Source organism: Suncus etruscus, chromosome 3 (genome assembly GCF_024139225.1).
Source record: "Suncus etruscus isolate mSunEtr1 chromosome 3, mSunEtr1.pri.cur, whole genome shotgun sequence".
In the NCBI taxonomy this organism is placed as follows: domain Eukaryota; kingdom Metazoa; phylum Chordata; class Mammalia; order Eulipotyphla; family Soricidae; genus Suncus; species Suncus etruscus.
This window is the reverse complement of record NC_064850.1, coordinates 21,355,853-21,371,327: the sequence shown is the minus strand read 5'-3', so window position 1 is coordinate 21,371,327 and position 15,475 is coordinate 21,355,853. Positions and strand designations below refer to the sequence as shown.

The following is a 15,475-nucleotide window of genomic DNA, read 5'->3' as shown; positions in this document are numbered from 1 at the left end:
AGACCATGGTGTTTGGCATACTCATCTAACACACTGATCCCAAGAACCCAGAGTTAGTGTTAATCTGCTGTATCAAATCCCCCTAATGAAACTTCAGGACATAGGAAAGCTCAGGGATGCTTAAAGCAGGAGGTCAGCTCCCACATGCCTACACTCACCCAGAATGGAGAGAAGGCCAATTTGCAACATCTCAATCCTCTGTATTTTATAACTTTAAATTATTTAAAACTCCAAGGACTCAATAGGCAACCCAATCAATGCAGACTTCAGACCTGTGCATTTTAAAAATTACTTTTATTTAGCGTTATGTACACATAAAAGAGAAATCATCCTTTGATCCCACCCTGCAGAATACATGCACAAACCCATGGTATATGTGGAGGGAACGAGCCTGGGGCTCAAATTATTGGTTGGGATGGTGCAATCCTTTGAGTCCCAAAGCCCTGGTCAGGAGAAGGGCTGGACTGATGCATTGGGCAGGTGGTAGCACCCTGCTGCAAGCCCTAAAACAAGCGTGCGCCATAGCCAAAGGTCTGTTTGATGCCTTCGAAGTAGTACCGTTGCCAGCCCTGCCGCGTCCTCTCTTCCTCTGGGGCAGGGATGCCTCGGCCTTCCATGCACAGCTCAGTCTCTCCATTCTTGTCAACGAAAGTCAAGGTGATGGTGGCAAAGTGCCCTGGAAAGGCAGAGGGAAGGGAAGTTTCAGAACCACTGGTGTCCACCTGTGTTTAACACTACGTCCTGATGGTGAGAGCAATAAGCAGTTAAGCTCACTTACCTTCTGGCCATGTTTTAAACCTCCACTTCATTGCAATATGTTTCTCGGGTACCTAAAATAACCAAACACATCAGTTGCCTAAAGTGGACTTCAACATTTTATAGTTGAAAACATGCTAGTCTGTATTATAGACTCCTCTGTGTCCAATCTTAGCTACTAACAGCCACCTGCCTTTTTGGGCAGTGCATGATCTGTGCAATTATAAACTCGCTAGGACAAAGTAGACCACAGAAGTGATAGTTCAGCAAAGTTATTCACGATAAATTCTTCTCTTATTCCTAAATCCCTAAATCGGGTCTGGTTAACTGTGCCTAGCACAGATCTCAAGGACAAGAATACAAAGTCTTAAGCCACTGATATGTGAGAGCTCTTACCCATGTTTGATTTTTTCCAAAAATATGTGAGGCTTTGGCCCAAGGATAAAGGAAGCACAGCTGGCAGTGCTCAGGGAATCATGCAGTTCTGAGAATCAAACCTGAGACTTCCACAAGCAAAGCATATATTCTAGTTCTCTGAGCTATCTCCTTGGTCTAGAAAGAGCTAATATTCTTTTTTTCTTTTTTTGCAGGGTCTGAACCTAGCGGTGCTCAGGGCTTTCTCCTCATGATCATATAAGGTCACAGAGATTGCAACCAGGTCTGCCACATGAAGGCAAACACCCCACTATTGTGTGCCCTTTCCGAGTCCCCAGAAAGAACTAATTTTAACTCTACTAAAGAGGGGGAAAAAATCTAGGAAAGCAGAATAATCAAAATCATAGCTCCTGAGCATCTATGTGGCCAAAAACAAAAAGATTTTTTTTTTTTTTTTTTTTTTTTTTTTTGTGGTTTTTGGGTCACACCCGGCAGTGCTCAGGGGTTATTCCTGGCTCCAGGCTCAGAAATTGCTCCTGGCAGGCACGGGAGGACCATATATGGGACGCCGGGATTCGAACCGATGACCTCCTGCATGAGAGGCAAACGCCTTACCTCCATGCTATCTCTCCGGCCCCTCAAAAAGATTTTTAAAGCAAACAAACAAGGATCTTGTGACCAAAGAGATTTAAAGCCCTACAGTTTTACCCAAAGCTGGGGAAAAAAAAAAAAAAAAAAAAGACTATTATCTATCCTGATCAGATAGAAAGGCCATCCACACTGGGACTAACTGGTTGCTACTCACCAGATCGGTGAACTCCCCAGAGACGTTGCCATCTACTAGATGAAACTTCCCACCTTTGTCTGCTTCAAGCACTGCAGGAGCATGGGTGAAGGCCTGGACCAGCTGTAGAGTAAAAGGCAAGAAGATTTTGAACAAAAGGTCTTCAACAGAACCCATAACCACACACAGACAGTCAAATGCCTCAACTCTCATTTCCAAAACAACATGCTATCCCACGAACATGCTATTCTTCCACAGACCACTAAGCTTTTCACTTGGTTTTACATTGTTTTTCTGACAAGAATGTTTCCCCCTGGGCCCTGATAATGACCCAAATCTAATACTAAAGGAAGAAAACTCTGAGTTTTTTTTCCTTTGACTCTGTTTATTAGAAGAAAGCATGTCTACACATCTCCCATGCCTCATACTAGCTCTGGAAAGCCCAAGTGACTTGGAACAGCAAGGCACTATGCTGAGGGGAAGATTATACTTGCCTCTTGGGTGGTAAGCACTCGATAGAGCTCCTCAGGTGATGTCAGAAAGGTTTCTTTAAGGGAGATCTTACAAGTAGGGATTTTTACACCAACAGGTCTAGATTGGGATTTTGAAGGAGCAGAAGACTTAACCTGTGGAAGAGGGAGCAGAAGGTCAGTTTGGAAAAAATACAAGTCTCAATAATGGCTTCAAGGACCAGAATCATTCTCACAAACTTTTTTTTACCTCCAAAGGGCTCGTGGCAATTTTTATTTTATGTCATAGGGAGAACCTTTACAAAAAAGCTTCAATTCTCACTTAAAATAATGAAGGAGGACTATATTCATTTGAAAGCCCATCAGTCAAGATACATTTCAAATCATCAGATATTGTGAAGAGCTGACTGTGACTTGCAAACCACATTTCTAGGCTTACATTGATGAAGACAGTAGCACCATTGCCTGCCTTTCCTCACAAACATCCTTCCCAGTACTGACAAAAGGACAGTAAGGTATCACATGCCAGGCTTCTCTTAAATTCAGGACAAGGAGGGGCGCCATTTTGTAAAGACCACATGTTGTATGCCACATGGCTTTTTCCATGAACACCACCCAAGCTACCAGGCTATACCTGATAGCCTATCTGGAAAGGACACAAGGGAGCAGCAAGAAGGTACCCTAGACAAAAGCCAATCATTTTAAAAATCAGCAGCAGCTAGAACCTCCCTATGTAATATCATTCATGACCTTGGGCCTGATCTTCTTCTTTGGGAGAGGGCCCCGTGCCAATCAGAATGGGGCAATGGGGCTTGTGGACAACAGAATAAAGTTTTGTTAAGCCTTTTTTTTTTTTTAAAGGACAGTAAGGTTTAAAAACAAGGCCTGGCAATGACTGAACACATTCCAGCTCCAGAAAAATTTGTATTTTGTCTGCCAATGAAACAAAATCAACTAATCATCTTCTAGTCAAGGAAGTCTGGGCTGAGCATTCCAGTTAATGTATAAAATTCTCCACACCCCCGTTATGAAAAAGGACTGAAGATGTATACAGGCAAATGTATCTTGTATCTTGTGCTCACAGTCTCCTAATTGGTGTGAAATACACCCTAAAGTATTCAAGGCTTCTATCGGCTATGAGAACTCAAGTGTAATGATAATGATAACCAGGATCAAAAGTGAGGAGATAGACAACTACAGATAGACACTTGCCAAATCACCAGCTACTCTAGCTTAGTGGTCAGAGCTAGGAAGAGCTGCTGTGTGGAACTGTCTCCAGCCACAGCGTCCCAACCACCGCAGGGCGAGCACTTACCTTGCGCTCCTCATTTTTCAGTGCTTGCTGCCCAGCTGCGTCTACGGACTCTCCATTCATTGTAGGCAAGATCATGCCTTGTGTGAACTCTAAAAAGAAAAAAGTCCCAGCTCTTGCCAGTTACTTCTGTAGTAGCTTAGATTTGGGGGTTTCATTATGATTGATGAATATGATCACTGCAACTCACTTCGCTGTAATGACCAAAAAATCAAAAGGCTGGCTACTTTACACCTACACCTTTGGTCTGTAACAGACAGGTACAGGAGATAAAACCACAGATAAAGACTGGGAACTCCATAAACCCAACTCAGTGGATTACAGCTTGGTGAATGTGTGTGAGGCCCTGCAGATGGCAGCCGACAAACATGATGGCACTTCAATCACTGCAAAAGTGGAAATGGTATGTAGGCATAACTATTTCTCTTTCTCTACACTGCCTTAATGTCCTCGGCATAGCCAGAACTAGGGAGAGCCTGAGTACTAGTCCCCTACAAAAGGGCATTACTCCCTATACTGGTCTTTATTAATGGTCATTCTCTGTACTCCAACACCAAGCAGAACACAAGGGAAAAACTGGAATTCTAGGGGAGAACTGAGTGGACTACTATTCTACTATATCTCCAAATGGTCTTAAAAAGAACTACAGTCTGGCAGTCTGTGAGCTCAGGGATGCCAAATATTTAGATTAGCACTATCCATACCCAAGATCAGATCAAGGCTAGGGAAATAGCCCCAATGGCCAGAAGGGCAGGCTTGGTTGAAAGAGACCTAAGTTCTATTCCTGAAACCACATGGTCCCTCCTGCTTCCCCAGGAGCAATCCCCAAGACCACACATCAAAATGGAGCCTTGCCCAATGTGGCCCTAAAATGGAGACAATGCCAGCTTCAAACATAATTGTTTTGGGCACACATTAAACAATGCTGGGGTGGGAGGGAGCCAAGGGGAGCCACTCTAGGCAGTGCTAGGGATTGAACCTGAGCCTCCAGCATGCAAAACTTGTGTTCCAGTCCTTTGAGTTATGTCCCTGATTCTTTCAAATGTATTTTTTAAGTTTTTAGTAGCCACAGTAAAAAGTGAAAGGGGCACAAGATTAAATTTACTAATATATTTATATAAAACAATACAGCCAATCATTTAGACATGTTATTAATACATGAAAATTACTAAATAATCTTACCACTTTAGGGGGAAAATCAAATCTTCAAATTCCACTCTATGTATTGTGCGTCATAGCACATCTCAATTCGGGCTTACAAGAGCTCAGGAGCCAGTGCGTGAAACATCTCTAGGACGTCCACCTTTCTTAGATTTTACAGGCTCACTTTCAGATAAGATATGCCCCCTCCCCCGAGACCTTTACCCATTTGCTAAAGAAAGGCATGTCAAGCCCCTTGGTCAGAGTCTGGCAGGTGGAAATCTACCTCCTTAAGGCATACACAACTACTCAAGGGATACCTGTTTTGAGGGTGCTGATGTAAATTCCCATGGCTTCTCTTAGAAGTTTCACCCCTTCTTCCTTCATTAAGGCCACGAGATTTGTGTCAGGCTCATCTTTGGCAAGGCTCACACTAATCTGAGTGAAAGACCAGAAGTAGGCAGTAAATAACGGGAGGGGCATCCACATTTTGGAACGTGGGTACTAAGCAATTAGAGAACTGCTGACCTCTCCAAAGGAAATGCATGAGGGCTGGGCTATCTGGCTCAATCCCCACGAGTGTTCCTTCTCAAGTTCTCTACACCAAGGAAACGGGAGCCAACATCCAAACTTAGGTGACCAGCTAAAGCAAAATACTTAAATAAGCAAAGCTGCCCAAAAAGCTCCCAATGGCACCACAGATGGAGAAATCACCCAAGAATTCAGATTTTAATACTTGGGCCAAGCCTGGGCTTTCAACTTGACCGTCGGGTCAATTTGCTCATTTGACAAAGAAGAGTGGAAGATTCAGTCAGGCAAGGAGGTAAAAAAGCACAAACCTCTATTTCATCGACGCTGTTTTCATCAGACAAATTAGGAATCTCCACATGCCCTTTGTACTGTACTCCAGACTTCGAGGTACCTGTTAAAAGCAATGCATGATGTTAATCATCTCTCCTCTGCAGCAAAAAAAATGTATGCTCCTCAGGAATATTAAACTACTGCTCTGTTTATACTTCTTTTGGGCAACTCAAGTGGCCCATGTTATTTCGTAAATGCCACATGCCACAGGCAACACACTCTCCTCCACCCTCCATCTCCTCCTCCTCCTCCTCCTCCTCCTCCTCAAAAAAGTGTCTTTCCTCATCTGTTACAATCCAGGCCAAGAACTACCAAGATTCGAGATCAGGTACTAGTATGAACTCTGCCAGTGAGGACTTTGGCCAACAGCCAATAGTCAGCTCTACTGCATTTGTGTCAGAAACATGAACAGTGACTGCGAGACTTTGATTTGATATCATAAATGAGAAGTATCAGGTGAACACACAAAAAGCCCAGGACTGAGTTATACAAGACACAAAATGCACACACACACACACACACACACACACACACACACCTCAAGTATTTACCTGCTAGCAAGCACTCACTTCAAGTAAGCAAGTTAGGAGTTATACCACACACAACAGAGTGAGCCACTCCTCCTCAACTTCATATACCAATTCTTCCACCACTTCACAATGATACACAAGCTACAATCCTTCTGACACTTGCTTTCCCTATAAAAATTCAGATCTTTTTCAAGAGAAAAATGCTCTATTTTTTGTATGACTTATGAGTTTCTTACCATTCAACATGCATACAATTGCACTACCAATTCTCACGTGCCTAAATGTTAACCTCATGTCACTGATGGCCTGTTCCTACCCCATACTTTCTGTAAATCCTGTGCCTTGGGGAGTGATTGTGCATAATATGAAGATCTTTAAAACCCCTTATTCCAATGTAGAACTGAAATGTTTTGCCCCATACACATATTATCTTAGTGTCTTTGTTTGGGGGGTCACACTCAGCAGTGCTCAGGAGTCACTCCTGCCCTCATTCTTATGAGCCAGAGATTGAACCAGGTTGCAGGCACATAGGCAAGTGCCTTACCCCTTGCATTCTCTCTCCATGAAAGTCCAGATCCCGTGCCTTTTTACATTCAGCTTTCCAACCATCAGAAGTATTCACATGATGAGAATAGCCTGAGAGATAGTAGGGTATTTGCCTTGCACATGGCCAACCTGGGTTTGATCCCCAGCACCACTGACAAATGGTCCCCAAAGCTTGCCAGGAGTGATTCCTGAGCAGAGCCAGGAGTAAGCCCCAACCACTACTTAGTATGGTCCAAAAACAAAGAAAAAAAGTATTCACATGAAGCCAATTATTTACCAGGTTTCACTTCTGTGGCCCCATCTTTCCTAACAGCATAAAAGAAAAATTGCTCCCAAACTTCACAATCTTTATTTGTATAATGCTCCAAATGTTAGAATCATACTGGAGAGAATAAAAAGAGATAGGAACAAAAAAGAAAACCAATAATGAAATAAATAAATAAATAAATAAATAAATTAAATAAATAAATAAATAAAATAAAACCCTCCCTATTTTTAGATGATCCAAGAGACAGAAATAACTTAACTGGAAGTGTCATCAAATGTGTCCCAAAGTCAGTGGCCCAATCACTTGGTTGGTGGGGACTAGTGAGACCCAGTAGAAGCCTGTTTAGTAGGAGAAAGTTCACCAGCCAATGCTGCTCTACAGGACTCTTGAGGGTTTGGCACTGTCTCCCTTGAAAAGGCCACAGTTTCTCCCAGTCTGTTCGCCACATGTCCCAACCAGGCCATCCACATTACACATTTCCTCTGCACAATCCTCTTTCCCAACCTGGCACACTCACCTGTCCAGTTAAGTTTGACACTCCACTCATAAAAGAAGATCAGTTTGCCTTTGCGATTGTTAATTGATGCCTCTCCATCGAGCTTATTCACTTCTGTCACCTCACACTTGCCTTCCTCATTCTGCACCTGCACTGCCAGGAATAGGGTTTTCAGCTTATCTGTTGACCAATTTGAAGCATCCCTCTCTGTCCTGCAAACACAGAAAACAGGCCATCAAGCAGATCTGTAACAGAACTTGATGCTGAGGGTGGGGGACAGGAGGGAGAGAAAAGGAATACAAGTTGCATGATACATTACATTACACACTGCAAGCAAGACAACTACAGTAGAGAAAGGACGCGAATTAAATGGAAACCATCGGTCCTCACTCAGCAAGATGGTGCTAGGTTGTTCAGTATCTAACAGTATCATATGCTGCCTGTTTGGCCATGTGGAAAACTGAAAACAAGCTGCTGAAGTCTGGAGGAGAGGGAGCCATCAAATGCAAAGGCAATGTTTGCTATAAAGCCCTTTAAGAAACAACCCAATTGGGCTGGAGCAATAGAATACAGCAAGGAGGATGTTTGCCTTGCACATGGCTTGCTTGATCCTGGGTATCCCAAATGGTCCTGATCCTGCCAGGAATAATTCCTTAGTACATAGTCATGAGTAACCTCTGAGCACCTACCTGGTGTGCCTCCCCCAAAAGAAACAAAATTGGGGAATGACCTAATCATTTTGAGTTAGAATTAGCACAGTATACTGACCCATCCCATTCAGGATGTGCTGTAAATGCTCTGTACAGACCTAGCCTCAAACTAGAAAAAAACCGGGGCCAGAGAGATGATAGCACAGGGGTATGGCATTTTGCCTTGCATGCGGCCGACCTGGGAGGGATTGGTTCTATTCCCGACATCCCATATGATCCCCTAGCCTGCCAGGAGTGATTTCTGAGTGCAGAGCCAAGAGTGACCCCTGAGCACTGCTGCTGGCTGTAGTTCAAAAACAAACCAACCAATCAACCAATAAAATTAAAAATAAATAAATGCAAAAGAAAAAAAAAAAGTAAAGAAAAGTCAAAGGGCTTAGCCAACAACAATCAGGGCAGGTATTCAGTATAAGACCCAGGAGTGACCCCTGAGCACCGCTGCTGGGTGTAGCCCAAAAACCAACCAACCAACCAACCAATAAAAATTAAAAATAGCAAAAAAAAAAAAAAAAAAAGGTAAAGAAAAGCCAAAGGGCTTGGCCAACAACAATCAGGGCAGGTACTCGGTTATCAGAGGAAGACAGCCAGGGCAGAAGAAAAAGTGACTTTGGCTACCAACATTCAAAGTCGCTCCAATAAGTAGCAAAAAGAGAAGGAAAAATGTTGAGATTTGCAACCAAGTCGAAACACGAAACAAAGTAATAATAATAATAAAAGAAAAACAGCCAGAAAGAACTTTCCAGCAACGGAAAAAAAAAAAAAGATAAGGCAGTTATGACTTGCAAAGAGGCGGGGAAGAGAAGCAGGCTTAGCCAGCGTGATTTTTTTTTTATTTTATTTCATTTTATCTTATTTTTATTTGGGGAGGTTAGATGGGCAAAACACCCAGCCACCACTGACAGGCAGTTAAGTTAGTTCCTGGCGTTCCCAACAAACCCAGAGCTCCCAGAGTTCTGGGCGAGAGAGATCCGAGAGAGCTCGCGCCTCCTTTCTGCATGCACCGCCAGCTATGGGGTATTAGCAGAAAACGCCCCAAAAAAAGCTGTGCTCGCCCGACAGCCCGGTGCATGCATGCATGAGGCCAAGGTGTGTGTCTGTGCTGCGCGCTCCTTCCTCGCACCCGGGAGCCGCCGATGCAGCCCCGCGCTGGGCACGGGAGCCAACGGACTTCCCTTTGGCCACGTGTGTGGAAAAGCATCTCCCCGGGGTCCGGGGCGCCCCCACAGCAGCCGAGGCCACCAAGGTGAGGGAGGTGAAGTTGTCTGGGCTCAGGCATCCTTGCTCCAGGGCCCAGCAGCCTCCTGCAAGATGATGGTTGGTCCCCGACCCCCCAACATTGCAAAGGAAGCCGGGGAAGGGAGAGCAATGGGGCTGGGGGGACAGGCAGGCCCAGGAATCCAGAGCACCCCTAAATCCTCCCAGCTGGGATGCTCAGAGCCTGGCTTTTGTCTCTCCGGGTTGGCAGAGACAGAGACCCCTTTGCAAAGGCCCAGCTCCAGGTCCAGGCTCAGGCCCAGGCCCAGGCGGGCAGGAAGGTCTCTCTGTCTCTGTCTCCCCGCGGCCTGGCCCTCACCAGTGCCAGTTGTTGACGTTCGTGGCGTCGGCCCGCTCCTCCACGATCCAGCGCGGGTCGCCTTCACCCCACTTGGCCATCGGCTTCTCCTTAGCACGCCGCCACCAGCTCCGAGCCAGCCACAGCAACCACCGCGCCGCAGGACCTTGTCTAGCTCGCTGGTCCCTCCCGCTAGCTCGCAGCGCCTAGAAACTACTAGAAGCGGTCCCGGAAGTAACCTCCCGGCGAGCCCTCGCTTCCCTCCGCGCCCCGCCCCCTTCCTTGGGTCACTTCCGGTCACGCCTTCTTCCTGCCCACCCGTTGACTACTACTTCCGGTTATGCGCTTTGCCCTTTTTTAAAGCTCTACCGCATTTACTCAGGTTTTCTCCAAAGGCACTTGAAATGAAACAGATTTCTCGAGCATATTCTCCCAATTTTAGGGGATATAAAAAGCACGTTTTATTATTATTCCCCCTGAACCTCAACTCTTTTGCCGCTAAGCCTCATGGGAGTTGTAGTCCTGGATCCTGGCCCTCTTTGGAAACCACCGCGGAAGGTCGCGAGGAAAGGCCTAAGCGCTGTCGCAAAGGATGCTGGATGTTGTAGTTCCAAAGCGCCGTGGTTCCCGGCAGGAAGTAATTGAGAGACGAGGGAGAGAAACTACACGTTCCAGAATTCCTTGCGACTGTGCTTTGGCAACTCTTTCTGACCTTTCGCCCTGTCTTCCTGATTACTCTCATTTCCGCCCTCTTTTTTTTTTTTTTTTTGATGCCGCAGAGCCTGTCTAGAAAGGCTGGTTGGTTGGTGGTCCAGCGGCGCGGTGGAGGTTGTCGTGGTCCCCAGAGGAGGGAGGAGGGCTCGGTGTGGATAGAGGTGAGGGTGTTCCGACAAGACCTCCTGGGCTGGATCCTCAGCTCTTTCCGCATCTTGAGCTTTTTCTATTTTTCTGGGTCCCTGAAACACCCCCCATTCCACCCCAGCCCAGCCCAGTTTTGACTTCTAAAGGAAGCAACTGCTAAGCTGGCAGTCAGTATTACTTGGTTTTGGGCTTTTGTCATTTGATTTTGGACAATCATTTTGATGACCAGAGTACCTGACACACCCGGGGACTGCAGTAGATCGTAGCTGCTTTGTATTTGTCCTTAGAGTTTGGCTTTAGCCACCTTCCCTGGCCTAGGGTCACACAGATTTATCTGCAAAGGCCTGTTTGGGCAGAGGATAAATGAGCCTTATTCTAGCTGCTCACTGGCTGGGTTCTGGGGTGTGCCATGAAGGCAGGAGACTTGTGTTGGTTGTAATTTACCCACTCCATCACCCCATCTTTCTTTTTTCTTACGTCCCGTACCTGTTCTCTCGGGTCTGCTCAACTTCATTCTCTGGTGATCTCCCTATCTTAAATAGCAGAATAGTTGAGAATCTTTTGAATTCCTTTGATGTTCTTTCTCAGTCACTGCTGAAATTGTAACCAGGTTGCTTTTTCACTCCTCGAACCCTTGTTTTCCTCACTTGTCCTGAAAAATTAGATTCTGACTGGACAATACAAGTTACATGCTGATACCAAGAGTGCACTTTGGTTTAACAGGATTCCCGCTGTTGTCCGGTGGGTTCTTGAGTTAGACAGATGCACACCATGCCAGTCTAGATATTTACAGATACTGGCCGTCCAGAGTGGATAGAACCAGGAGACAGAAAACCTGCACTGCAGGAGAAATTAAGGCTACACTGTTGATCAATCCTTTGTGCCTCTTTTTCCCATCAGTGAAAAGGAAATAGGAAATGATACCAGTCTGCCTTAGAGAGTTGTACTGAAGATGACAATGGGTCCTATAAAATTGCACAGCTCTCAGAGTCAGTTCTGTGCTCAGTGCCTTCCTCTGTGTTGGTGAGGATCCTCTCCAGAGAGTTTGGAATCCATTTTCTTAACTTTTAGAATTATATAAACGTGTTTTCTTTCTAGTTCTTCCCTAATAAGTCATCAGGATGACTTATTGATAATAAAAGATAATGTGAGATTTTGTTTTGTGTCTTGCTCTAAGTGTTTTGCATGTATTAACATACGTAATAAACCTCACTTGTAGACTCTTGTTGATTGTTGTACCCATTTTACAGATGAGAAAAAGTCGGAAGGTGAAAGTAAGGTAATCTATTCTAAAAGGAACTAACATTTACAATTTACTTTTTGCTAGGCACTGGGCTAGGTGCTTCCTGAGTTGCCTTTACTCTTCACTGAAACCCTGTGAGGTAAGATACAGCTTTTTCCAAGGTATTAGAATTAAAAGTATTTCAGAATTGTAGAAAACAAGATTTGAACTGAATGACGATAAGTTTCAAAAGTTACGCTTGTCATACTGTAAGGAAAGATTTCATTATTACTGCCAGCCTTTTTATTTGGCTTTGATTCCTTGCAATTTAATATACAAAAGTATGATTTTAATTATATATAGATTTAATAGAGACCAGTTAGTGATATCTGCCTTGGAAAGGGAACAAATAGTACAAAAAAAAAAAATGCCCACCATTACTATGCCATTTCTACAACCCTTGAAATCATGAAGCTAGAATAGAATGTTAAGAAACATCAAAAGCTTCAAAGGTGTTTCCCTAAACTATTCAGGCTTCTATTAGAAAGATGCTTCTGAAGTATAATGAAAAGCAAATTTATTGTTTAGAATTTGACATCTATAGTCTTGGGAGTTACTGGTTTAGACCAGTTGTCGTTCTAATTGTTAGCAGTCCCTGTTTATCATTGTAAAGCAACACTTTATTTTCAGAGTAAATTATGGTTTTGTTTTATTTTTTCTGGTGGAATGGTGCCTCCTGTGCAGTGATCAGAGTGTCTTGGACCTGTGTTGGTGACACTCAGCCTGCAGCAAAGGTACAGTGGCTGAGGTGCTCTGTTCCCAGGGGTGCTGGAGACCACTAGGACCACATCCTATGGTAGTAGGGAGCTGACATTTGGTACTGAGATTCACTCAGGGCTTAGGGCATTCAATGATGTATTCCAGCTCTTTGAGCAATCACCCCAAAGGGGGTTTAGATATACCAGATTAACTTTATATTTAAATTAACTTATACTTATTTTAATTAAAATGAAAATGTTATTTCAGGAGCCAAAGCTTTAGATTCAATAGTAGGTAAGGTATCTTGCCTTGCATACACAGTCAACCTGGGTTCTATGTCTGGCCCCACATCTGATCCCCCAATCACTACTAGCAGTGATCCCACAGCAGAGAATCAAGAGTAAGCCCTAGCACAGCTGGGTGTGATCCCAAGCCCTTTAACAAATAAATGTTATTTTCATTTTCATTAATTACCAGAGGGATTTTAGACACTAAATGTAAGGACATTTTAATTACTCTTTTGTATTTTTTTAACCAGTTTTGCATTTTCCAAATTTATATCTTTAGTCAAATTAGTCATGGTTTGAAGTTATAGGTAGAATAATTTGGATGCATGTACTTGTATTGCTTTCATTGTTTTCCATCTTTTGACCAGCTTACACAAAAGCAAGATATATGCTAGTTTCATTTAATGTAGTATTTCCAGAACTTAAATGGTAAAGCTTTTAAATAGTCAACTATGTATACAGCTCTCCGTTTAGCACCTGAAAACTCTATAAATGCTACCCTTGGGCACCTTATATTAAATATCATATATAACATTTAACACAATTGTATTAGGTTTGTGTTGTTGTTGGGGTTTTTTCAGTTGCATGCTGTGTTAAAGATTGAACTTAGGGTTTTACACATGACAAGTATACACTCCAACCCTTAGAGCTAACACAAAAAAACAAAAACTCAGTCTGATCAAACTGCTGTGTCTTTTCATTTATTATAGGGAATGCCCTCTGAGCCTTTTTGCTCAGCAGAATGAAGCAGTGGGAGACTGGAAAACAGTGGGATTCACCTTGGTTTTACGGATCGTAGAATGAGAAACTTTGGTTAGATCATGTTAAGCATATATACCTGATTTGAATTCATTTCTAACATTTGGCACTTGTTTAATGCAATTTTGAAAACCAGGAATATGGTTCAGAGGTAAAGCATTTGCCTTGGATATGTGAGGCTTTGGGTTTAATACCTAGAACCACATATACACATATGCAAGTAATTTTTTTTTTTTCATTTTTGCTTGTAGGTGGTTTAATAAGGATTTTCTTGGGGTTTTTGTTTTGTTGTTATATGTTAAAGCATAGCAGGGAAATTTTTTGTAAATAGGTTTTAATATATCTAGAATTGTTATATTGGTTTTGCTGAACTAGAATTTCACCTTGAGATAATATTTATGTGTAGATTTCAATAAGATTTTATTTTTATTTGTTTGTTTGTTTGTTTTGGGGCCACATCCAGCGGTGCTCAGGGATTACTACTGGCTTTGTGCTCAGAAATCACTCCTGGCAGGCTCAGGGGACCATATGGGATGCCAGGTATTGAACCTGGGTCCGTCCCAGGTCAGCCACATGTAAGGCAAATGCCCTACCGCTGTGCTTCTCTCAAACCTCTAATAAGGATTCTTTTTTTATTATTATTATTATCTTTATTTAAACATCTTGATTACAAATATGATTATAGTTGGGTTTCAGTCATGTAAAGAACACCACCCTTCACCAATCTCCCAAATCTCCCTCCTCCCCACCCCACCCCTGCCTGTACTCTAGACAGGCTTTCTGCTCCCCTCATTCATTCACATTGTTATGATAGTTCTCAATGTAGTTATTTCTCTAACTGCACTCATCACTCTTTGTAGTGAGCTTCATGTTGTGAGCTGGACCTTCCAGCCTTCCTCTCCTTTGTCTCTGAGAATTATTGCAAAAATGTCTTTTATTTTTTTAAATCCATAGATGCATGAGATTAATAAAGATTCTTGAAATAGTTTTTTTTTTATTTAAACACCCTGATTACATACATGATTGTGTTTGGGTTTCAGTCATGTAAAGAACACCACCCATCACCAGTGCAACATTCCCATCACCAATGTCCCAAGTCTCCCTCCACCCCACACGACCCCCGCCTATACTCTAGACAGGCTTTCCATTTCCCTCATACATTCTCATTATTAGGATAGTCAAAATGTAGTTATTTCTCTAACTAAACTCATCACTCTTTGTGGTGAGCTTCCTGAGGTGAGCTGGAACTTCCAGCTCTTTTCTCTTTTGTGTCTGAAAATTATTATTGCAAGAATGTCTTTCATTTTTCTTAAAACCCATAGATGAGTGAGACCATTCTGCATTTCTCTCTCTCTCTGACTTATTTCACTCAACATGATAGATTCCATGTACATACATGTATAGGAAAATTTCATGACTTCATCTCTCCTGACAGCTGCATAATATTCCATTGTGTATATGTGCCACAGTTTCTTTAGCCACTCGTCTGTTGAAGGGGATCTTGGTTGTTTCCAGAGTCTTGCTATGGTAAATAGTGCTGCAATGAATATAGGTGTAAGGAAGGGGTTTTGTATTGTATTATTGTGTTCCTAGGGTATATTCCTAGGAGTGGTATAGCTGGATCGTATGGGAGCTCGATTTCCATAAAGGTTGAACTAGACGGCATTCCCACCAGCAGTGGATAAGAGTTCCTTTCTCTCCACATCCCCGCCAACACTGTTTATTCTCATTCTTTGTGATGTGTGCCATTCTCTGGGGTGTGAGGTGGTATCTCATCGTTGTTTTGA

The 15,475-nt window shown here is 43.2% G+C and overlaps 2 protein-coding genes across 3 annotated transcripts in view; one reads left to right on the top strand and one right to left on the bottom strand.

Moving 5' to 3' along the window:
- Positions 1 to 275: 275 nt before the first annotated feature.
- AHSA1 (activator of HSP90 ATPase activity 1) lies at positions 276 to 10,032 on the bottom strand. The gene is made up of 9 exons (XM_049770549.1): positions 9,822 to 10,032; positions 7,560 to 7,750; positions 5,677 to 5,759; positions 5,158 to 5,275; positions 3,701 to 3,789; positions 2,410 to 2,541; positions 1,937 to 2,038; positions 779 to 830; positions 276 to 676 (listed from the first exon to the last, which is right to left on the bottom strand). The coding sequence occupies exons 1-9, from the start codon at positions 9,899 to 9,901 to the stop codon at positions 504 to 506; spliced, it is 1,020 nt and encodes a 339-aa protein (XP_049626506.1). The 5' UTR covers positions 9,902 to 10,032; the 3' UTR covers positions 276 to 503.
- A 522-nt stretch (positions 10,033 to 10,554) lies between these two features.
- VIPAS39 (VPS33B interacting protein, apical-basolateral polarity regulator, spe-39 homolog) overlaps positions 10,555 to 15,475 on the top strand; it is a 38,768-nt gene continuing 33,847 nt past the window's right edge. For both annotated transcript variants that reach the window (XR_007493836.1, XM_049770401.1), the window contains exons 1-2: positions 10,555 to 10,675; positions 11,989 to 12,043. The gene's annotated coding sequence lies outside the window, so the exon portion shown is untranslated. The remainder of the gene's footprint in view (positions 10,676 to 11,988; positions 12,044 to 15,475) is intronic.